The 25,563-nt window shown below is 47.9% G+C and overlaps 1 protein-coding gene across 1 annotated transcript; it reads right to left on the bottom strand.

The window, feature by feature from the left end:
• Positions 1-391: 391 nt before the first annotated feature.
• Positions 392-25,532, bottom strand: P23 (cytosolic prostaglandin E synthase). Its single transcript, XM_077699847.1, has 5 exons — positions 25,390-25,532; positions 21,175-21,355; positions 20,587-20,829; positions 19,667-19,694; positions 392-596 (listed from the first exon to the last, which is right to left on the bottom strand). Exons 1-5 carry the CDS (start codon positions 25,413-25,415, stop codon positions 562-564), a joined length of 513 nt encoding a protein of 170 aa, XP_077555973.1. The 5' UTR covers positions 25,416-25,532; the 3' UTR covers positions 392-561.
• Between the last annotated feature and the right edge of the window lie 31 nt (positions 25,533-25,563).

Below are 25,563 nucleotides of genomic sequence, written 5' to 3'. Positions count from 1 at the left end.
TGGACAGAAATTGCTAAGAGTCCAAAGGATACCGAGTGGGGGTAGATAGAATGGAGGGTGCTGTGGGATTAGGAATTTGTCTGCAATCACCGAAGAATGGTGGCCTCTTCTCTGGTTAACCGACGATGAGGTGGTGGGAATTTGCTTCTGCCAAACCTATAGTGTTCCAGGATGTCTGAATACCAGAGAAGTGGGTCCGTTTTTATGTCAGCGGAGATTATTCCGTCTCGGGTAATGATAAAGTGTATGTATGCGCGGGAAGCGATGTGAGCCGCCTCATTACTGTAGATGGATTCATGCCCACGAACCCAGTCGATTTCCATCTCAGGTAGCTCTGAAATGGTTTTCAGTATGGTCAGTGCTGGGAAGACCGAAGAAAAAAGACCAGTGGTTGGTAAAAAAAAAAGTAGGTATGGTGGTTTTATTTAGGTGGGCCATAGCAAAAACAAACAGAATGAACCGGGGAGGGGGTAAGAGGGCGCGTCCTGCGTTGGCCTTTGGCGCTAAGCTGTCTGTACAGGGCGGGACCCGCCACTGGCCCCAAACAGAGGAGGGCCAGGCTCACTCCTTGTTGTTGGTTTCCAGGTCTGGAATCTCTGCAAGGAAAACAGACCTCACTACGTGAGCACCTGCACCCTACAGAAGCCCTCGACATCAATATGTACCTTCGTCTGCAATGATTTCAATGCAACGCTGGAAAAGAATGACACCCGTTTCTGGCTGCAGTGGGGAACAAAAATTTCAAAGGGTGCTTAGAACTTTTGAAGAAAGTGAAGGCAAAAGCCTAGTTGGGTCTTCTGTTGATGTGCTGCTGAACTTATGTTCAGCTTTGTGGCCACGCCCTTCACCAGCACCCTCCAAAGCTCATTCCACCTGCTAGCCGTTGCCTTTTCCTGACGTGCACTGGTCACACTTTCTTAAGAGCCGTCCTCCCACCCTAGACCTGCGCTGCTGTTTCCCTCTCCTGGCCTCCTTCCTGGCCCTGGCTTGCACCCTCTCCTGGCACACTTTTTTGGACCACTCATTTTTTAACCTCAACCACCTTGCTTGATACCCACCAATATTTAGGGTTTTTGCCTTATTCTTGGCTGCTCTTCACAGGTGTGGAAGTGGGCTTGAGCCTTTTGGAGCAGCTCATAGAGCACAAACAATTCTGTTTTGAAGCAGTGCAAGTCTGCTTGAAGTCCGATTTTTAAGTCCAACATCATTTGCAATTTTTTTAATTTCTGGTACACGCACACACAAATAAACATCAACATCAGCAATAATGACCAGACCACTTTTTCGACAAGTTAAAAAAATTTACGATCCCAGAATTAAAGCATCGCAGCTGACCAATAAAAACTAGAGATAAATGATGCCTTACACCTAACTAGACATCAGAGAAGTGAAAAACAACATTACATCCATGAGAAACAACCAAGAGAAGACCAGAGTTGGCAGAATGGTTAGTCTTGCACCCAAAATAGAATGTGTGCTTCATTCCAAACCAGGGTCTTCCTTAAGGTAGGAGGTGGTAAAAATGCCGCCCACTCTTCCACTTCACCGCCCGCTGCGGTCTGTAGAACTACTGGACCTACTGCTGCCACTGACCCACCCATTTAATTGAAATGTGCACCTGTGAAACTAAACATGGCCGATGTGCAAGTGCAACAGCAGCTTGCCGCATCTCTCACCACCTGGTTACGTAGCAGGCTGTCTGAACTAGTGCCACTGAAATCTCAAAGATTGCCAGATGCATGCTGATCTCTGAGCCAATGCTTGCACTTATCACTCCTTATTTTAAAAGCTTCCGCTGTTCCCCATGCCGCAGCACCACAATACCTTGTATTTCAGAGCTGTTCAGGGTGTCAAGTTTTTCTCAGGCACTATTGTAATTTTGCCTCTCATTTGTCATATTCGCCACCAGCGCCCCAGCCTTCCCTTCGTTGTTTCGATGGAGTCCAACTGTTGGTGCCCGTTGAGCTCGTCCAATGGAGCCACCCGCACTCTAGCACGATCATTTGCCATCGCCTGCTGCAGTGCGGCCAGGCACGTTGCCAGGCACACACCCCATCGCCGATTTATGCAAACAGAAATGGCGGCACCCGCACTAACGTGCCAAAAGCAGATGTTTACGCATTTTGCGTGCGCATAACACACATACAAGCATATTTCTGAATGTTAACCTTTGGTTGGGAGGTAAAACGAGGCCTGCGGCGTCATAAAAAATTCGTTAATGCATGATCGCTGTCCTAAAACATTTCGTTGCTGTGAGATATGAAATACATGGGTTTCTCTACAGATGTTTGCCGGGGATCCGGAAATATTTCATTGCTGCGAGAATTTCGTACAAGCGGGATATCATTACCGCGGGTTTCGACTATAACGAATTGAGAGCTTTTGTCAACTTCGCTATAGCCAGGTTTACTGCAGATGCTTCAAAGTAAAAAATACCATGCAACAGCGCCGCTTATCCAAGGAATGAAGGTACTTGTGTTTACCACTTGTTTTTTTGAGCGTAAACAGCAGGCTTGTCTGAGGGAAAACAGGGAAAAAGAGGGGGAGGGGGGGGGGAGTGACACTACCCCTTCCCTACAATCACCCCCGAAACAACTTTCCAACCTCATAATTTTGATGTTTAGCGGTCGTTCTGCAGTGCTTTCTCTCCCCTCATTTGCCACACTACCCAAACTTAGAACCCGACCAAGGTGCAAGAAGTTTGGCACAAATAAATGTCCTAAATGATGCCAGTGATGCAAATGTGAACGTACAAACTTAGCATAAGTAGAAACATACGAGTGACCTGAAATGCGACCAGGCTACGAGGCATGCCGAAGTAGAGAACTATGAAATAATTTAGATTCCTTGGTTACCTGAAGGTGAATTCTACACTCGCGCATTCCCGTATACCTCTTGCATCACAAACTTGGTCTTCATGGTCTAGGAGCAAGCCCAGGACTGAGTAACGGCCTGCCCCTAATGGCTTCGGGGTGACGGCATGCGCCACATCGCCTATGTTGGCCACTTACCTACCTTCACCTTAGTTACCTCCAACTCGTATTTCTCTTTACTTTTGCCCTTACGCCCTCTGGCTGTGATGACCCTTGAATAACTCCTTCGCTGCTTTCTTCCCCCCAATCACTGCTCACTAATATTCACCCCCGACAAGCTGGTGCTTCCCTCAATGGTGAAACCCAGTACCTCAGGAAAATGACTTACCCCAATTCCTAGCTGGCCGGATCTTCTAGCATTCCACTACTATGAGGTTGATTGTTTCCTTATCTTAGCCACAGCCTACACATGCCTCATCCTGGGGCAAATATTTGCTGCTATGGGCTCTTGTTCTTAAAGGGGCCATGGAGACAAAATAAAAATTTCAGGGTGTCTACCAATTCTACATTTTAAAATTCCCTGACTTTTCCAGGTTTTCCCTGACAATTCTAAGCATAATCCCTGACTAATATGCCTGCTCAACAAACACTCTAAATACAGATAGCGAGCCATCCAGTGGTAAAAAAAGGACAGGGCACTTGCATTAACTGTAGAACAAACTACTTCATTACAATCTGTTGCTCGTAAGGATCCTTTAGCAGAAAATGCAGTATTAAAAAGGCACAACAACTGATGTGCAATAACAAGTGGAACACTTTTCACTCTTTCAGAGACTTGACCTCCTGCTGCAGCAGAAAAGACTGAAGTTCTGCATTTTTCATGAGCTTTTGCATTTTCAATGCAAGTTCTCTTACAAGAGCAGCGGTTCTCTTCTTCTTTCTTCAAAGTCCAACAAATACAACCATTCCTTCATCATCAACAACAGCCTATTTAGGTCCACTGCAGGACGAAGGCCTCCCCCATTGACCTCCACCCGCTCCTGTCCTGCACTGCCCAAATCCATCCTTTGCCCCCGAATTTCCTTATTTCACCCCTCCATCATGTTATTGCCCTTCCCCTTCTTCTAGTCCCATTTCTGGGTACCCATTCTGTTAACCCCTTAGTCCACTCATTTTTCTTTATTTTAAGCGATACCTTCTACTCGAGTTTGCTCCCTGATCTATGATGCGAAGTTTATCTTTGTCATTACCCTGTCCACGACCCTAAGTGTTACTCGTATCATTATTCGCTTCATGGCCCGTTGGACAGCATTCAGTTTGACATCGCTGGTAGAGCACATTTGTTAAACTTTTTTTTTAGGGATAGAGGTAGCTTACTTTTCATTATTTGTGAGTGCTTGCTGAGCGCACCTCAACCTATTCCTATTCTGCGCCGGATTTCTTTTTCATGGTTGGAATCAGCACTGACCACCTGTCCTGTCCGAGGTAGTTGTATTCTTCAACTTATTCAAGTGTTCCGTTACCTATGCTGAGTAAAGTGCATTCAGCATGTTTGTTACAGCATTACTTCAGATTTATTCATATTTATTTTTTTTTGTTCGATGGCCCCACTTTCTGATTGTAGTCCAAGCATTTTTGCATGTGTTCTGCAGACTCATTGAGTAAGACCTTGTGGTCTGCAAACCTGAAATGGCTCAAGTATTCCCTGTTTATCCATATAGACCTGCATTTTCCCAGTCAAGCTTCCTAAATAGCCCCTCCAGACATGTTGTGAACAATTCTGGTGAGATGGGATCTCCCTGTCATAGTTCCTTTTAGGTTTGGGAACCTGTTGGTTTGCTTGTGAAGGACTATCCTGCCGGTACATCCCTCATATATTTCGTCTAGGAGCCTTACGTTGGTTTCCTCCGTTCCTTGGTTCTTTAATGCTTCCAATACTACTGTTGTGTCTATTGAATCAAATGCTTTTTCGTAGAATATAAATGTCATGTCAACAGGTTTATTATACTCTGTGGATTTTTCTATTACTTGATTGATGATACGACGTGATTCATTGTAGGGTATCCTTTTCTAAACCCGGCCTGATCCTTGGGTTGTTGGAAATCTAGGCTGTCACTTATGCACTTACTATTACTTTGGTAAACAGCTTCTATACAACTGACAGGCTGCTTGGTCTGCAGTTCTCAAGGTCTTTGGTGTCCTCCTTTTTGTGAATCAGAACTATGTTGGCGTTTTTCGAGGCTATGGGCAGTTTAGAGTCCTTAAGCATTCCAAGATTACCGTATAATGCGGAATATAGGTCGAGGCGGAATATAGGTCGACCCCCTTACCTTGTAGCCGAAAAATGCAAAAAAAAAAAAAATAGGTACCAACCATTGTTTTATTGAGACTATGTTTCGTCTAAGATTACTCATTTACAACTGTCTGAACTATCGTCGGACGACTGCTTCTGGCTCGCTGTCGCCCACACAGCAGGTCGTCCTCGGTGCAGTCCAGGGAATTCCTTATGCAGCACTTATTAAACACTCGCAAGACAATGTCATTGTGAAGCGAGCGCAAAGCATGGGGCACTCGTGTGCAGAGCGTAGCGACAGCCAGTCTGTGCAGGCGGTCAGCAAACATCTTGGGGTATCCATTCGAAGAGACATCGCACGACGCTAGCGGACAAAATTTGCCCCTTTGTACAGCAGCACAGGTGCACAGAGCAGCGCCCATGAAGCGAGGTCGTCCGAGCGTTGCATACCGAGAGCTGCCCCTTCAGCTAACGCCGCTAGAACACTTCTTTTGGTGATACCGAACTGGTGCAAGGCGGACACGTCATTGGCCTTGGAAAACCCCCAACTTTTCTTTTAATTGCTGCTGTGAACCGGCACCAAGTGCCTAAACTCATTTTGAGCAAGAAGAAAATAGCACGCACACATTCGCCGACAGCGAGAGATGCAACAAAACAAAGATGGCGTCGCGTCCGATTGATGGTGGTGGCGATGGTGCCTTTGAGGTTTGGATGGACTCGATGGGTTGCCCAGTCGCGAGATGACAACTGCCAAATGACTGGAATATAGGTCGAGGGGTGACTTTTCGCCAAATTTTTCTGTAAAAAATCTCGACCTATATTCCGCATTATACGGTAGTTTGGCGAGCTTTTCCGCAACGACATCTTCTCCCTCCTCTAAAAGGCAAATGGTTATGTCGTTGCCACCTGCAGCTTTTCCTCTTTTCATGCTCCTGAGAGCCTTTTCAATTTCGTCTTCGGTTATTAGTGGGACTTTGGGAGCTAAGTGTTGTAGGTACCCTTAGTTGTTTCCCCTGGTGTAACATCACATGAATATAGCCTGGTGTAGAATCATTCCGCTACTTTTATTATCTCGTAAATGTGTGTAATGCTGTAATGCGTGCACTAACTTTCCTGATAGCTAGCTTCCTCTTAGTTGCTCTTAAGCATCCTCCTATTTCCAGTGCTTCCTCGATCACTACCATGTTGTACGCACAAACGTTTGTTTTACATCTGCTAATCAACAGCCCTGCTAATTCAATTTGATCCACTGTACTCACAATTTCATGTTCTTACATTTGGAAATAAGTGCCTTTGTTTTCGATGTTAGTTTTCCAGTTTGTTTCCTGCATGCTGCTTCTCCCACAGCTACTGCAGGGTTCGTGACTGCTGTTGTTAGATTGTTATTTAGCGCGTCAACACTGTCTTTGTTCTCATCAATTAAAAGCGCGAATTTGTTCTGAAGGGTTATTTTAGCTCCTGCATCCTGGCTCTATCAGACTCCATGGTGGGTTTGCTACGTTCCACTAGTGTCCCCTCTTTCTCTTTTGAGATTCTGCCTTATTATACACCTAACCATCCTATGATTGCTGCTCTGAATCTTGGCTAGCACCTCCATGTCCTGGCTTCCTGTTCAATTCATTCTTCCATCTTCTGTTAGCACTACGGACAATAGGTCCTTTAGACTATTTAGAGAATTTGTAGCATTGTCTAGCTCGTGCATAGGGCTGTGCCAGCAGTTGGCAGTAAGTTTGGAGATTGAAGTAATTAAGAGCCTCAGTTTCCATGAACGAGCCATGTTTTTGAAGGATTTCCTGACAATTCCCTGACTTTTCCAGATGTGCCCAGATTACCTGACAATTCCAGGTTGGCAGACACCCTGAAATTCGTTTTATTTAAGAGATTTGGTATTTTACTGTGTCTCCAGCACTTGCCCGACAGCAACAGATGCTTTATTCACTGAGAAATTAATCGCATGAAGTTGCTTGCCATGAGGTAACAAGAGCAAGTCTTCAAGTGAACGTTAGAGCGGCGCGGCGGCGCGTGCGCGTTTACTGCGGGGCCCAGTTCACCGTCAGACTTCCTAGATGACGCCCCCATACTGCTCCGCACCGCTGTTAGCCTTTGCTTTGTTTTTGACCATATTTCCACCTGGATTGTTTTTGCTAAAGTAGGTAGTAATCGTTTCGTGAAACATGGGGTATGCTTGACAAACAAGGTCATATAAGACAATGTCACACCAATTTGCCTGTGCAGCTATAACAAGCATAGTGCATGCAGCAACAACAACAGTACACTCTGGTACTTGTATGTTTACGTGTACTTTTGTAACTTCCATGTTTACCCCAACATTCTTACTGCTATACAACGAATATGCACTACATTTAAGTGAAAACAGCTCACTTTGTAAGCTTATAAGCCCTGCCCAACTTGTGTTTGCTTTTGTCAACCTCAGCCAACCGCACAGCTGGGCGTATGACAGCGCAGGTTCCGTTGCAGGAAATGAGCTATTGAGTCGCATGGCCATTCCCTTTTTTCCCCCAATTATACAGCTTATTTGAGTGAAGCTTACGTTGAATGTGGTGTCGGTATGATTCTAACGAGGCAATGATTTGAATAAACCAAACTTGTGTTTTGTCTGCATGGCCCCTTTAAGCAGCCAGTCAGAGCTTCAAAGAGCAATGCACTTTGTCATAAAAGATCTTTCCCGATCTCTTGCTTGCCTGCGCTTTAGAAACCCCCAATGATGCTTTCTTTTCCACCCGTTCCGCCCACATAAGCATACAAGCATCCGTTTCCTCGACTTTCTTTTTAGCTGCCCCAGATTGGCCGTTTGCCCTGTTCGAATCTAGGCCGAGTTTTTTTTTTTTTTTTTAACATGAAAGTGTTTTATTTCCGGGTACTTGAAGATCTCATTCACAGCATATCCATCATGGAAGTGACGTCGCCAGAAAAAGTTCCACTGATGCTGCGGTGCCCGGATTCGAGCCCATGCTCTCTCGAGCCCTCTTGCAGCAACGGGAGATACGTGGCTGGCGCTCTACCGACTGCGCTATAAGCAGAGACGTGTGCAGCTCTACGAACGCGCTTTATGTCCTTTCCTATGACTCATTCAGATGGTGCTGCCATCTAGGAGAAACGAAGCAAAGTAGCGCATCATGACGCTAATGAGCGCCGACAGTTGGCGTCTCGATGCGACCCGAAGCCCACGACGCTTCAAGGGAGTGCCTTCTAACCTCTCCTCCCCGGATTCCAACCCTCCACCTGTGTCCTTGCTCAAGTGACATGGTATTTGCAGCGCCAACGCATGCAACAAGAAAGCCGTAAGCGACTCCACAACACTAACCCTCCGGGCTTCCTGCCCGTGCTGTATAACCCCTCATGCGACAAGAAGAAATTTTTTTAACAAGGCCTACACACACGCGGCATATACCCCAGACATAACCTGAAAATCGTACAACGATACCAGTTCCCTCCCATCGGAACCCACGTGTTACTTTTGTGTGCAGGTTCCAACGCATAACGTGTACTATTTAATCTGGCGCTGTTCCACAATTGAGAAGGGCAGAGCTGCCCTTCTTGATAAATGGCCATTGCGATCTGACGCTCACGCACACTGACAGCTGCTTCGAAGTAATGCCTTTTTATTCCGAACAATAGGCCAATACGGACAAGATACTGGCTTTCTAAAGCAGTATAAAGTGGGCCTGATCACGGAGCAAGATATAAAGAGGAGCGCCGACTGTGGCCCAGAAAAAATCTTTTGCTCGGGCCGATAATGTCCACGCGCCGCCGACCGCCCAGCTTTCCCTTTGCTCTCTTCCTCCTTCGTTTGCCCTCTCGTCGCTGTGCCTCTGTACATGGCTCTTCCCTTCTTCGCTCTCCCCAGAGGCATCTTTCCTTGCGCAGCGACGTCTGTCTTATGCCTGTCCTACTATGCAGGAGGCATGCGTGCACGCGCGGAATTTAAACACCCGTGCGCGGCCGCAATAGACGGCGCAGATAAGCGCACGCCGCCGCATACATGGCGATCGCTTATTCCCGGAACGTTTAGTCTGACATTATCAATATCCACTAAAAATATTGTACTAACCCAGCACATGTAAGACGCAACTGAACGACGACGACTTCAGAAGCACCAAAGAATGAGCAAGAATAATATGGAACGCCACAACATAGTCTAGCGTGATTCTGCTTACGATGAATCGATGCAGCGCAAAGGTTACCCTCTGTTGTTATCCCGCTCTCCGGCCGCGTGCTTAATTATTTATGCTGCTTCTACGCACGAACAACGCTTACGAGGGTCGCCCGGAGACTCCATCGGAAAACGGCAATGATGCACATTTCTGTGCCAATGACTGAATTGGACGGCTGCCCTGTTGTATCAACTGTACAAAAACACCGTCAGCTTGATAAGAAACCCAAGAATATCAAACACATACTTCATTTTAACTCATGCCGCAACTTACCGCCCGATGTTCACTGTCGCTCTACGGTCGTGTTATCTCGTCGATAACACCGCGGTCTCCAAATAAAATGCTGCGATTTTTATGGCTGCAATTTTTTGGCCTACCAGGGTTCCTGGCGTTTTTTTTTTTTTGTTAAGCGCCTGACCAGCAAAACAATCGGCTCGTTAAACCTTTTCTTTCGGCGAGTTATCGCGAAATGAAGGCTTGTGAAAAGACCGCACTGTCAGGGACTTGATCTTGAGCAGATTGCTACGTCGCGGGTGATGTTATCGCATTTCTGTTCTTTTCTGATGAGCGTGTAAGTGCCGGCCCGTGTTCTAGGCGCACTCTGTTTTGGACGCAAGTTGCAGAACTGCGAGAAAGCTGAGGGAACTTTTATAATCGCCAGTGATCAGAACCAGTTACTCCTTTCACCTTTTGTAAAACCTGTTAAAACAGAGCCAAATTGGTATTCCCAAATTTACAAAACGGAGCCACATTTTCGGCAAGCACCGCGCAAAAGGTAGTGTTTGTATAGCAGCCATATGTTTGTATGTGGTCTCTATATTTTGCTTTCCCGCCATGGAAACCAATCCTTAACGTATCTTTGCCGTACGGCCACTCAATTCCTTCGGGTCCGGGTTACCCGGAAGGTGCTGTCGAACAAGTTAATCAACTGTGCGAAGGAGCGCAATGAACGCGAAGCGGCGCCAAAGCAGGCCCAAAGCAGTCCGTGCCCAAAACTACCGTCGCCGTAGCAGACGACAGAGCCGACGGAATGCGTTCCGCCAACTCGCCCGCCGGCGCACGGGGAACGCCGGCCGCTTAGCCGCCGCCGGCTAAGGTCCCTTTCGCTGCGCCATCTACATTGTGCTCCGCGAGTTATGGACATTAAGAGCCCGCCGGAGAGAGCGAAGTCGGCGCTCCTGTTTATCTTGCTCCGTGGGCCTGATCACGTTTTTTAGGCCGCACACAAGAACGAAGACGCCCACGAAAGGACCTATGATCCTACGATGAACTTTAGTGGTTTCCCCCTTCATCCTCTCCCTGCTTACTTCCTTCCCCTATAAAGACTTCGCGCCTCCTTTATAATCAAGCATATTCCCCATTCCAAGCGCACGTGAGCATGCATCTCGTGGGGAGTGCCCAACGTCGGGCAGGGGTGCACGTGGGCTTGCGGCGCCTTCGGGTATGGGGGACGCGCGTGAATTGAGGTCCACTGTGGTGGTGTTCCCATGACCGTTGCGTTTCAAGTTGCTGTTTCTGTGCATGTCATTTTTGGTTTTGTTGTCCCGGAGTAAACCGGTTCTTTTCTTTCTTCCGTGTCAACGTCACTTCTTCTGGAAGGGTCAGGCTCGCAAACCCTTCGCACATGAAGGAGGTTTCTTTAACATTCAACTGCTCCTGTGAAGGCGCCTTTTACTTTCATGTTTTACCGATTCCAGTGATGCTACCGGCTTAGGCCGCTTTGGAGCAGCTTTTGGAGCAGGCAAAAATGCGTTTTGGAGCAGCAAAACCAGCTTTCGGAGCAGGTGTTCATAGAAGCAATTTTAAGACATGTATGGCATTCATGATAGATAATCGCTAAAAGCACACCCTTCAATGATAATAAAGAATTAAAAGAACCCAGAACATGGATATTCTGTCCCCGTTTTCATCAGTCTCCTGAAGAACGTCTGCATTGAATTTTGTGCACCGGCCTGCACACAAAAAAAAAAAAAAAAAAAAAAAAAAAAAAAACTATTTTTACACAATACCAGATTTACTATGAACAAACTAAAAATTGCTCATCACAATGAACATGCTATGTAAAATCGAGCGCTATTGGTAGACTATCGTGGGAGTGCTGACCGATAACATCAGTAGCGCCACGGCTTTGACTGCACAACTCACATCACGCTCCTCCCCGTGTTGAACATGCATCACTATTGAGCAGCGTCAGGCGCTGCCACCATAAAGGTCTAAAACGACAAGCCACCGATAGCACCGCTATTGTTTACAAAGGCAGCGGGCAGCCATTTCTGGCAACCAATATGCAGCACTAGGCTGAATCGTGCCCTTTCACAACACGTTTGTCGCAAGCAACCAAAACGCCCCCGTTAATGACAAGTTAGGCTATTAAAATCCGAATGAAAAAAAGCCTGTGACGCGGGTGCACCGCCATTGCAGCAATAATCAATGGCAAATCAACCATCGCTTTTGTACCCCTGCTACATGGGCACTTGCAATGGCCATTAACGCAAACGGCAGTTGAATGCCCTAACAGCCATGGGAACTGAACTGTGGTGGCTGTGCTCACACGGCACTTCCCATGTTCTGTTCCGTTTGGATGATTCGGAGCAGCAAAACCAGCTTTTGGAGCAGGTGTTGATAGAAGCAATTTTAAGACACGTATTGCATTCATGAGATAGATAATCGCTAAAAGCACACCCTTCAGGGATAATGAAAAATTAAAAGAACTCAGAACATGGATATTTTGTCCCCATTTTCATCAATCTCCTGAAGAATGTCTGCATTGAACTTTTTTCGGCAGTCTGCACAACAAAAATAAAAAAAACAAGCTCTCATTTTTACACAATAGAAGATTTACTATGAACAAACTAAAAATTGCTCATCACAACGAACATACTGTGTAAAATCGAGCACTATTGGAAGGCTATCGTAGGAAGGCTGCATCAGTAGCGCCACGGCTTTGACTCCATACTTGAACATCACGCTCCTCCCCGTGTTGCACATGAGTCACTATTTAGCAGCGTCAGCGCTGCCACCGTAAGGGTCTAAAACGACAAGCCACCGATAGCAGCGCTATGTTAACAAAGGCAGCGGGCTTAATCTTGCCCCTTCACGACAAGTTTGCCGCAGGTAGCCCATTAGTCGCCCCCCCCCCCCCCATAATTCCGAGACTATGTAATTCCCTGCGAGGCCACATGCACGCATTTCACCTTCAATTTCCACGTATGTGAATTCTATGCCTCTGTGAACTCTACGTGAAATCTAAGACGGGCGTCGTCATATGCGTGCCGTACTCGTTAAGCTCGGAAACGTCAGGCGTCGTGAAATTGCCGTACTTGCTAGCCGGTGCGCAGCCCGAACTATGTCACGGTTTCCTGCCTTTGCATACTATTTTCTCCCCCCTGCATTTTGTATTTTCTCATCTGTTTACAGTAAAATCTCGATGATATGAATTTCGCGGCACCGCGAGAAATATTCGTATCATCCGAAATTCGTGTGAACAACACAGACCAAAAAATTAAGCACTAAAACAAGATTTCGATTATTTCTTTTACTTTCGCGTGATGAAATTCGTGAAGTTTTTCTGCTTTTTTTAAACCTCCATGTCGCCGAGCGGTCCTTTCTGGACTCATCTCCGCACTCGCGCTGCCCAAGCACACTCACTACAGGAGCGTTTTTGCATGCGATTCGTGCGCGTCGGCGCCCGCGGTCAGAAAATTACGCGCGACGCGCGTGGCAGTGGGACGAGCCTGACGAATTGCGCCAATGGGAAGGCGTGCGCCTCATGGCGGCAGTTACAAAGCCCCCGAGACAGCCGGCTGGCTCCGGCGGAGATGTTTAGGCTTAGCACCCCGACAGATATTCCACGGGCGCTTTCACTAGCGGCGCGGATGATTTTTATAGCACCGTTTTCGCTCACATTATTAGCTCATTTACCGCACAAGAAACTTCGCGTGTGCTTTGAGCGGCATTTTAAAGAGCGATTAGAAGCGGTTTCTTGAGCGTCCCGCACCACTTCGCGACCGAAACCGCCGCCATGATGCCGCGGCCGGCCACGCCCCGCGCAGCGTGCGGGTGGTTTCGCGGCGGCGCCAGCGTGCCTGTGGAGTACGCGGCGCGTTTTCGCTAGCAGAAAACAGCTTGACCGTTCCTGGAGAAAGTGCGACAAAGAGGGCAGAGAGCCCGTACGTCGCCGTAGCTTGCTCGATCGGCAGTCGGGCGCCTCGCCGACTCCTTATCCGCCGGGCACTGCAGGTCCCTTCGTAAGAGCCCAAATTCTTCCCATTTCAAACAGTGCAATTTCGCCGGGACTAATCAGAAATTCGTATCACCCAGAATCATATCATCCAGATTCCACTGTAACTACAACTCCTGCGTCCTCATCTCTTGCCCACTTTTCTACCAGCAAAACTCCGCAGGCCCCCGGTCGACGCGTACGCTGTCGGGGCGCTTTGGCGAGCGAGTACGGCAATTTCACGAAGCCTGACATTGTTGGCGAGCTTCACGGGTACGGCACGCACATCACGACGCATATCGCGGCCCGAAGACCGCGAGGCGGACGGTCGCGACGGCGGCAGCCGGTCTCGCGCGCCCAATAGGTGCGAAGCGCACTGCACAAAATTAACAGTCTCGGGTATACCCGAGACGGTTAATTCCGTGAGCTGGGGAGACTGATAATCTCCCCATCTACCCCTCTATAGAGGGGGAGATTTCACAACGCCTACGAGGCGCCAGCCGCAAAACGCATCATCGCCGTTATCGCCGTTATCGCAAGATTCGCAACAACCGCCAGTTTGCCTTGGCTTGGCTCGGATTGCGTCCTGAAAACAGGTACACCGCGATGTCACTTTCAATGGGGAACCTCAAGTAGTTAGTTTCGTTTCTGAAAGGGGGACGTACACCCTTTGGCGCAGGTTGGGCGCAGAAGCACCAAATTTAGAGGAAATGTAGCAGGATGTAGCAGCCAGAGCACTTTGGCGCAATTGGCGCAGCGGTAGCATCACTGCATTACTCTTGAAATGCTACCTCGCGAGCTCAGAAATTTTCTTCTCTAATTATTTTCTGCACTGCATGTTACACAGTGTATTTCTTTCACTCGTGGCAAGCGTTTTTTGTAACAGTACAGTGAGTTTGTGACAGCGCGCTCGCCTGCAGCGGGGACGGGGACACGTTGCTGGGTAAAGCCATCTTGCCCATCTGCCGACGGAACGGAGACCGGTGACCTCCGTTGCCGCAGTGATTGCCGTTGGATTTCCAACGGCGCTCGCCCTGCCATGTAACTCCGCCTAACTGCCTTTAAGGCCAACTGCCGTTCTCGTAACGGCCGTTAAGGTGCCCGTGTATACAAGGGTTCAATTCTGGGTAAAAGAACCGCTCCGTCATTTGCTTGCACACTGCTAGGCCTAAAGGCGGTCATGAAATGAGATCCCCATCAATCTGCAGTGAATACAAGTAAAATGTACAAATATTTCAGCTTTGAAAACACCATCGACAAGGCCTGTCAACGGGCTTCGCACCCAGTTGTGCGCAGAAACTTCAGTTGACGTTCACACACCAAAATGGGCAGGCGCCTTGTAGGCGTTGTGAAATCCCTCCCCCCTAACCCCGAGACTATGCGAAGTCCCTGCGAGGCCACATGCGCGCATTTCCCCTTCAATTCCCACGTATGTGAATTCTATGCCTCTATGAACTCTGCGTGAAATCTAAGACGGGCGTCATCATATGCATGCCGTACTCGTGAAGCTCGGCAACAACGTCAGGAGTCGTGAAATTGCCGTACTCGCTCGCTGGCGCACGGCCCGAACTCTCTCACTGTTTCCTGTCCTTGCATACTATTTTCTCCCCTATGCACTCTGTAAATTATCCTCTGTTTACAGTAAAATCTCGATGATTGAATCTCACGGGACCACGAAAAACATTCGTATCATCCGAAATTCGTATGAACACAGAAAAAAAAAAAAAAAAAAAACTAAGCACTACAACAAGTTTTCGGTTTTTTTTTTCTTTTCTTACTTTCGCATGAAGAAATCCGCGACGTTTTTCTGCTTTGTTTTTTAAACCTCCATGTCGCCGAGCGGTCCTTTCTGGACTTCCATCACTCGCGGTGCCCAAGCTCACTACAGGAGCGTTTTTGCGTGCGATTTGTGCGCGTCTGCGATGTGCACACAATATTTTTACGCCCGCATCGGCCACTTGGCGACCGCGGTCAGAAAATCACGTGCGACGCGCGTGGCAGTGGGAGGAGCCTGACGACTAGCGCCCGAGACAGCCCACTGGCTCCGCCGGGGATATTTAGGCTTAGCACCGAGACATATTTCACGGGCGCTTTCACTGGCCACTTACCATTTTCGCTCACATTATTAGCTCATTTATCGCACAAAAAACTTCGTGTGTGCTTTGAGCGGCATTTTAAAGAGCGGTGAGAAGCGGTCTTCTGAGCGCCCCGTACCACTTCGCGGCCGAAACAGCCGCCATGTTGCCACGACCGGCCGCGCCCCACGCAGCGTGCGGGTGGCTTCGCGGCGGCGTCAGCTTGCCCGTGGAGTGTGCGGCGCGTTTTCGCAAGAAGAAAACAGCAGCCCGGCCGTTCCTGAAGAAAGCGACAAAGAGGACTGAGAGCCTGTACGTTGCCGTAGCTTGCTCGCTCGGCAGTCGGGCACCTCGCCGACTCGTTCGTATCATCCGCCGGGCACCGCAGGTCCGTTCGTAAGAGCCAAAATTTTTCCCATTTCAAACAATGAAATTTCGCCGGAACTTATCAGAAATTCGTTTCATCGAGATTCCGCTGTAACTACAACTCCTGCGTCCTCATCTCTTGCCTACTTTCCTTCCAGCACAACTCCGCCAGCACCCGGTCGACGCATACGCTGACGGGGCGCGTTGGCGAGCGAGTACGGCAATTTCACGATGCCTGACGTTGCTGCCAAACTTCACGAGTACGGCACGCATATCGTGGCCCGAAGACGGTGAGGCGGACGGCCGCGACGGCAACAGCCAGTCTCGCGAGCGCAATAGGTGCGAAGCGCACTGCACAGAATTAACAGTCTCGGGTGGGAGGCGGGGAAGGGGGGGGGAGGGTGATTTCATAACGCCTATGAGGCGCCAGCCGCAAAACGCATCATCGCCGGTTATTGCAGCAAGGGCCAGTTTGCCTTGGCTTGGCTCGGGTTGCGTCCTGAAAACAGGTGAACCGCGATGTCGCTTTCAATGAGGAACCTCAAGTAGTTAGTTTCGTTTCTGAAAGTCGGCGTACACCCTACGGCGCAGGTTGGGTGCAGAATCGCCAAATTTAAAGGAAATGTAGCAGGATGTAGCAGCCAGAGCACTTGGGCGCAGTTTGGCGCAGCGGTAGCATCACTGCAATTCCTATGAAAAAAGGATCAACCACAATTTTTTTTTAGATGGTAATGTACCAAACACTAGCCTTGGCCTACATTCGAGGATTCTTAAAAATATTCTAGTTTCCAAGTCAAACTGAGTAACAGTATGAGCATAAGTTAACAGGGATAAATTCACTAAGTGCCTTCTCAAATTCCAAGAAAAGTTACCAACTGGAATGTTCCGATCAAGATGTGAATGCAAGTTACGAAGGAATAGATGAAGACAGGAGCCACAAGAACAGCCTTAGCAGAAGCCATGCTGGTTAGGATTGAAGAAATTTATCAATTACAAGAAATGAGCAACATGGAAATAAATTAGGTATTCCATAATTTCAGAGCCCATGCAGGTGATAGTGATCTTGCCAATATGCCAACCCAATGAAAGAATTCCTCTGTCCAATGATTGCCGAAATACAAGCGACAAGGTAACAGCTCTCAACCCAGTCAATTTGATCGTCCCCTTAATTCGATAAAAATTTCAAGGTCCCACTAGAACAAATTACAGGGGGACGCGGGGATCAGATTGTGAAAAGTGACCAAAAAATCGTTTTTTTCGGAAGTCATATTTTCAGATTGCACGTTTATATTCTATTCGTTCCCAAAGTTTCCCTGCCGCAAACGATCGCAAAGTGCCAAAGAAAAATATTTATATCGGCTGAGGTGGCAAAATATTTCCTCAAAATGACGAAAACACTGCAATTTTCGCAGCGCTGTATCTCCGGAACGACACCACCGGGTGCCGCCATCTTGGTCGCGTTAGATCGGCCGACTCTAACTTTCGTTTTCCGGTCGCTCCTTCTGTCATCGCTGGCTCATAAACGCACAAACGACAGAAAGAAAAGGTAGTGAAACGAAGAAACCGATAGATTGTAACCCGCGATTGGCTGTCCGGCCGCCTTTTTTGATACGGCTCTCCTGACTGGGCGTCGCCATGGCAGCAAACACATGGCCGCAGCGCTGCTGCGCATTTTACGCTGACTGCGCTCCGCCGATGTTTTCAAAGCTTCCCGGTCGACTCGGTTGCAGTTTACTCGTTTTATCTGTTGCGGTACTGAACAGTGACATTGGGTTATTGCGGCAATAATGCTTGAGATCGTGCGTCAGATAGGGAAGTGCGCGGCTCGAAAGATGCATCGAAAACGTGCCCGCGACGTCGCCATGGTCTGTCCTTGAGTGGGAAGCGCGGTCCGTGCGTCTACAATTGCGGTTCGTGAAGCAAACTTTTGGACGCATTGCGAGCATTGCGATGTTATAAAATGCTGAGTTATTGCTGTGTTTCACAACGAGCTCGTGAGCTTCGAGAATGGAATGACCGACTCGCCAGAAGTTGTGGCGCACACTGCATTGGCACGACGTGTTCGGGCAGCGGCCGATAGCGGGATCGGTTGCTATTGCACGCGAGTAATAATAATTGATGTACGCGAAGTGAAATTTAATGGGAAAAGCGAAGTGGCCAGCCATAGCAAGGTTACCTAAATTACGATTGTGGGGAACGTGCGCGTAGGGGATTTATTGTAAGGGGGGAGGGGGGGTGTGCAATGAACCGTCACCCAGCTTATTTGAGAAACTTTTGCCGTGGCTCTAAACTAGTTCGTACAACGAAGACTGGAATTACAAAATTATATTTTCAGTGTTAGAAATAAATTAGAAAAGACACCGTAAGGCTGCAGCGTTTTACACTTCGATATTTTGATTGGGTTTTCTATTTTTGCAATGTTTGCAATTCTGTTGTCTATTTTGCAATGATTGATTCGCCTGAAGGTGAACAGCATGGTATGCTAATAATAAGCAATGTTGTAATTGTGTAAAAGAACTATTTTCTGCTTTCAAATAGCTCAAATAGCTCATCTTATGCTTGTGATGCCCAGATATAACTTTTTGACACTGAACACCCTCATGTACTAAGCTGTAGCTTCAGCAAGGTTCTGACACCCAGAAATCTGCTGAAAGTCTGCTGGTACATTCATATAAAACGAAACCATGCCTTACTCTTCATTTTGGAGACAGCTATGCATTAGGCATACATCAAGTAAAGTATAGGTACCCTAGTAGCCCATAGTGAACTTTGTGGTACACTAGGTGTAAAACTGGTGCTTCTGCCATCTGAAGGCCTGCACACAAAAACCTTCAATTGGCCAGGAAGGCCTCCCAGATAAATCAAAGCGCAAAGGTCTTTGAGGTTGTCCCCAAGCAAGGACAGCAAGGACTGTGCTGCTGCTGCATTTTGAAAAATCGTGAAGCCTTTGTAAACGTTAAGAGCTGTTTTCTCAAAAGTGCGTTTTACGAGTTCTTCGTTGCTCGTGGAAAGGATAACATGGCAACCACTGGGCGGATTTTTACACTGTCTGTTTTATTTCAATCCTTGAAGAGTTCTGCGGGGTATGACATTCTCGGATTTTCATTTTAGGGCCTAGTTATTTTTTTATGCGACATTTACGGCTGAATCAGCTGTATACTACTGGGTACAGGTGAAAATGTTCCCTGTAAAAAAAATTCGAAGAATGTCATACCCTGTAGTGTTCTTCCGACCACAATTGAAAAGTATTCTGAACTTCCTACCATATGTCAATACCTTGCTAGGCTTTCCACGTGTGGGCAACATGTACACCTCTAACACAAAAACTACTGATGGTATCATCCTGAAATTTCAAATTTCACCACTTGGAGTGTTTTTTAATGCACCTACCAAATTTCATTACTCTATGTCAAAAAATAAAAAAAGTTTGCTCCGATCCCCACCTCCCCCCTTAACAAGAGTTAACATGAGACAGTAGCCATGTAGACCCTGGTTAGGAGGCCTTGCATGTGTGGTGTTCCATCCTGTTTTGTTGCCTCGTCACAAACCGTACCTGCCAGCACCAGTTCCGTTTGATTAGGCCCCATCACATTAAGTATTTGGTCTACAGCACCCTTTCTCCAAAACAAGGAACTTTAAATGAGGCGACCAAAATATGCACAGCTAGAGGCTGCAGTGTAGACATACCAAGGATTTTTTGGCAAGCAAGAAAATGTGTCGCATACCTTCATCATCACTGTCACCGGTTTGTTCCTGAAAGCATCCAAAGAGAAAACAGTCTTAAATTTGTGCAATAACAATAAAGTGGTCACAGCCCAAGCACTCCGCGAGGGTGCCACACAAGACCACTACTTGCCACTGTTATTAGGGGGTACCAATTAAAAACATTTTCTCAAAATACTGCCGCTACAATCTGCACTTGTTTACCGCTTGATAGCAATGTTACTCACTCAATTTTTCTGTTTTTTGAATGCAACACAGAATAAACATGAAGCTCAAGTAATGGCCTGCCTTGTGCTGTATTCGGGTGGTCATTTTAGAGTGCTCTGGAGCACTCCGGAAAAAAAAAGGGGTGTGTGTGTGTGACCCAATGGAGGACGTGTGCTGCTCTAGCTGTACTCAGCCCCACCTCACTCATCCTACATGAGCCACAAGTGGCTGCTTAAGGGTTTCTACCATTCTGCATTCCCTAACAAATCAATTTATGCCTCCCAAGATCCAAACAATTATTACAGATAAGGCTATGTTCAACTATGTTGAAGATGGCAATTGAGGGCCTAGTACCGTAATTCATAAAAGCTACACGAGCCAAGACAATATTTTAGGTGTACCGAGTCTGCTCAAGAAGAATGCGTCAGTAGATGACCCTCCACAAATGGGCACAGGAATGTGTTTGCCAGATTTACGATAACACACCGATAGAAATAAAAATTGAGTTACTTCAATTTTTTTGTCTTAGTACATGATGTAACCTCATAAACAAGCGGGAGAAAGGACAGCGCAATAACTACATTTCAAGAAAAGGCTTAAATGTTGACATAGGTCTGCTCGCAGACTACGCCAAAACTTGAGTCGCTCGCAGACTCGTTACCAGGTGGCACCCCACTCCCAAACAAACGCTGGAAACAAACAAAGCACCACGCACCAGGTCTGGTGTGTCGTCATCCCCGAGGCCACCCATGGAGCGCATCATCTCCTCAAAGTCCCCTCCACCAGCACCCAGCTCGTCACCGGAGTCGTCCTCGTCGACCCACTTGTTAAAGTCCACCTTGAGCCAGTGGTGCTTGGCGTCGCCCTGAAGCAACCGCTTCCAGAAGGGGCCCTCCTCAGCCTTGGCCAGAACAAACTCCGTGCCACGCGGCCGCACCACGTACTTGGACTCCTCGGGCTACAATGAAACCACGTGCAAAGGATTGTGTAGGCCTAGATTTAGCCAATCCCCCCAATCCCCACAAAAAAAGGCAGAACTGCTGTTAAGGTTCGTTGAGGCAGCCTCAAAACAATGCCAGCACTGTAGCCAACATTAACAAAGAACATGTCTTTGCTTCCTTTGCTGCAAATGCCTGAAGAACAGGCATACTGATCAACCACCCACGCATGCAACGCCTCCAATGTACGTGGCAACGTTCACACATCCTCTCCCTCGGCACTTACACCGAGCTCTCTCCCCTGCACCCAGAGAATAAGTTTTCCCGGCAGAGATGGGAACAGAAGTGCAAAAGGGCGCCGTCACCTTGATGGAATGCAGGAACCTGAGCGTCACTTCGTGTGGCTTGGCGTCCACGCCCCCCGTCCCCTTGAAGTGTAAGGAGTCTGCGGTGAGGTTGATGGTGGGGTTTTTGCAGTCCTCCAGGGCCACCTTCACGTACACTACGTTCTTGCGCTGTGCCCACAGTACAGGGGGGACGGGCAGGCTGCGCAGAGCAAGCAGGGCACGTTACTCATAAACAAGCCAAAGCACATTTCTTCACAACAGCACACAGTGAAGTTGGAAAGTCGATGTGCACATCGACTTCGGTAAAGTGGCCAGGCTAAAGTGACCGACCTGACTGAATGGCTATTTTTTGCAGTATTAGCACCTATTCAGTCAGCAAATGGGCTCATATTGGAGCATAGGGCAACCCCGGGTAAACTGTGGCCAGCTAATGTGCAGCAAAATTTAAGCACACCAGTGATTTTGCATTTCATCATGATGAAAGTTGCATTCTCTCATGCATACTTCGCAACTTACAGGTCACAAGTGGCCCACATGACTACATGCAATGCTTGCCTTGTCAGTGAATGTGTAAACTTGCAGCATGCAGAATTTGTACAGGCCGACATGGAAATAATCTTCGGCACAAGCCGTACGTGCGCCGAGTACGCACGTCTTGTGCAGTGCGGCCTTTTCACACAAGTTAGTTGTAGCACAGGCCTTTAGAGGCTGGCAAAGCATCGTGTCAGCACATGTAAGCAATGAATAACAGGGGCATGGACTTGCCCGACTGGAATGTGCTAGAGTAGCTGGTGGCAAAAGAAGCGAAACTAAGCAGCCGACAGGGCCACAAGTTTCAAGCCCAATTACAGAAAACAATGGCAAGGCGAAAGCGTGTTGGTGGACCGAACCGATCACTGTAAATCATATCAACTTAAGGTAATTGCTTGAATTTTTTTTGTCACACTTCTGCCCCCAGACACACATGGCTTATCAAAATATACATGTACCTGCTTGAGTATGACGACTCACTGCTCTCTGCTACCGTGTAGAGGCCAAGAAAGCAGTCAAACAGTACTTAAAAATATAAAGCGTGTCGTATTGGAGGGCTACAGGTTAATTACCATTTGGGGATCTTTATTGCGTGCCAAATTCTCAACACACCGTTGTTTTCGCTTTTTGCCTCCATTAGAACAATTTCTGCCAGAGCCAAGCTCAAATAGTGTCCTTGGATCAACAGCAGACCTTAGCCACCATGGCGTGTTGAACATCTTGTTAAACAGTGCGAACAGACAAAATTTGCGAGTCCAGATTATTTCCTGCTATCGAACTGTTTTTGATTTGCACACAGGGACATCGCCCCGCAGTCACCAGCTGCAATGCCAGCAAGGAGAATACGATAAATTTACCTTTACGCACCACCAAGCAGCGAATGGCAACAAGCAAGGCTACGACACATTGGGCTTCCAGCTTTGGACAAGTGAAAATGCGTACACGTTTGTGATGGAGCACAGGAACGCACAACAATCTCATGCGACAGGAAGAATGTCTAATTTCTTGGACTATGAAGGCTTGCCTCAGCAGAGGACACCTCCACCGAACTACCGATGTAAGCCCCCTCAAGCTCACTTCAATGTTCTGGCATAACCACCAAATGAATGCGCTCTTGTGGATGGTGGGATACCCAATCTGGAAACTTACATGGATATACTATAGGCTCCGTGCGCTGGTGTTTCGAGTGCGACCGCAGCGCTGCCGAGCAGCGGCGCCGTCAGAAGTTGGATGTTGCTCAGCCCGAAGGAGCGGCTGTACCGGGCGGAGATTCCGCAGTCGTTGTGAACAAGTCGAGCTAGTAGTGCGTATATCTGTATGTATTGCTGGGTCTACTGCTCCCGCAACATTTTAAAAACGTTGCGAGGAGGCTGATGAAAAAATAGTTTATCTCGGTTCCCTTGAAATGAAGCGGAAAGGCGATAGCGATGAACCCGCGCAGTGCGACGAACAATGTAAACAACGCCGATCGACTTCTGGCCATTAGCGTTCATTTTGCTTTTTTGTGTGAATGTGGTTTATACTCTAGGATCTTGTTCCTATGCACACCCGCCATCAACTTCGGAGGGGACCTGCGACAGCCGGTGCCCAGCGAAACTTGCATAGGGAACGCGAACTTCGTCGGGAACAAAAACAGCGCGCCAGCATACACCCCAACAATCTTACCCGAGTGCTACGGAATATGATGCAGCGTAACGGTCGACACTAAACTGCAGTGATCCCACAGGCAACCACCGCAGCTAAACGAATGGGTCATTAATATGCGCGTAAATCATCTTGAAGCAGTGACGGTGTCAGTCTTTTTTTTTTTTTTTTTGTCGCCGAGCTTCTGCCTCCCCGGCATTTTAGCATTACGTGTTGCTTATGCTTTAGCAATCTGTATCATTTATTCCTCTTCTGTATTATGGTGCTCATCGCTGCTTACCCTTTCCTAGGTGCCGCTGCTTTGACGCAGATATCGCGGCCAACATCATACGACTAACATTTCGCTGATTCGGACAGAGCTGCAACACCGGTGTTGATACCGGCGCTAATATTTGGCAATAGCTGCCCGGTGCTCACCGTTATGAGTTGACGAACAAAGCAACTGCATCAGCATGTTTACGCGAGCCGTGGCACCCGGCCTTGCGCGTGCAGCTCCCCCCGCCTACCTCGCTTAGACTCCCTGAACTCATAATAAAGTGCAGAGATGCGTGAGCCGCGTGTTTACAACAGAACTCATAACCATTCACTGCACCCGCCTTTAAGTAAAAGTCGCAGCCCAGGGTCACGCCTGTTATGTGCCCAACACCATTGCTGGAAACATCGGACGGGTCCGTTGCGTTCGCTAGCTCCTCCCGGACGCAGTAAACATCGTTTGCGGCGTGTAGCTGGCGACCGAGTTTTGAGGTTTTCTTAGACAAAAAAAGACAACGAGCCAATATCCCCCACCTCTCTAAAACCGTTAAAACGAGCGCGCTGGTTTGAGCAATGTCATCGGAGCGTAGCACGGGCGTATGGGGAAGGGCGCAAGCGACGACCACAACATCCGATAAATGCCTCCAGTGGCCGTAGATGGCGCTAGTTGTTCGGGCGCTTGTGTCGCCACCATACCAGCGCACGGAGCCTATTGCACGTGCGTGGAAGCAGCAAGCAGACCGTCACCACTCTATAGCGCCAAAGCCACTTATTTTGTAGGAATCTTTGTGGGTTCCCCATTCACCCGTCTCCACACAAAGCAGACACCTATAAAGGTTCAATAAAGGAAAAACAAATCCCTCTCCCCTCCCTCACCCTGAACTTTTGGGACCTTACCCCGCATTGACACTAATTCAATTTGTTCCAGGAACAGGGGCCTTACAGAAAGACTGTAGCAATCGCCCGCAAAGTTCGAGAAATCGCTTAAACAGGGAACAAAACGACTGTTTTTAGTTGCGTGTTCAAAGGGTTTCATCGCTAGAGAAACGCCGCCTCAGAAATCGACCCCAAAGCCAGCGGATAAGCAAGATGCTTTGCTGATACCAATTTCACCGCCCTCCAGCGTACGGTCCGATAGCAGATTCCACGATGAAGACTCACGTTTGGCACTCAAACACTTTCACGGCACATTTTGGCTGACACAAATGTTTCTAAGTTCATTCGAGTCTTTCGAACTTACTGTCGTGAAGCTTTAACGGCGGAGAATGGACACGAACAAAGGCACAATCCAGGCAAAGAATAGTGAAACTAGGAGCCCGCCATTCGCCTGTGATGATTTAAACCGACAGAGAACTGCCGCTGAGGGGTATTTTGTAGCATAATTCGCACGCTTCGACATGGTCAGTCCACAAGCTACAGAACACACGCCGGCAACGCTTCTATCAAGTTTTGGCGTAGCCGGTGCTCTAACAACGTGACTGCGCAGGAAGTTCCATTCGAAGCTGCTTGCCATGTAGTATGGTTAGTGTGACCACTGTAGATTGTGACGTTTTCCGTAAAAATTGCAATGTAGAGACGCACATCCGGCGAAAAATGCGAGAAAAAAGGGGGAAACTAGGCCTAGTCGCATGGGCGCTTGGCTGAGCGCGAACCTTCTCGAACAAACGCGCAGGTGGAGCCACGAGACCCTGGCACTACTTTCACCGCGCTCCTTCCACGCCAAGATCGCAGCCGCCAATAAGTCAACAGTGATACCGGTGAACAGAAGGCAAGTGAATTTCCTCGCAAATGTTCATTCATACTTACGGCGTGGTTCCGGCTTCGCCTGTCATTTTTCACGCTCGGCAATGCTGCGCCCTCGCTGACTGATAGGACTCGCGCTCTGTTCACTTTCCACTACCCAACAGCTTCGCAGAAAATTAAAAGCCAAAAATAATAATAAAGATCAATTTTTTTACTCTAAATAAAAACATTAAAATT

This window comes from Haemaphysalis longicornis, unplaced genomic scaffold (assembly GCF_048455015.1).
Source record: "Haemaphysalis longicornis isolate Haplotype H1 unplaced genomic scaffold, Haemaphysalis longicornis Haplotype H1 scaffold_2, whole genome shotgun sequence".
NCBI lineage: Eukaryota > Metazoa > Arthropoda > Arachnida > Ixodida > Ixodidae > Haemaphysalis > Haemaphysalis longicornis.
This window is presented reverse-complemented; position numbering and strand designations above follow the sequence as displayed.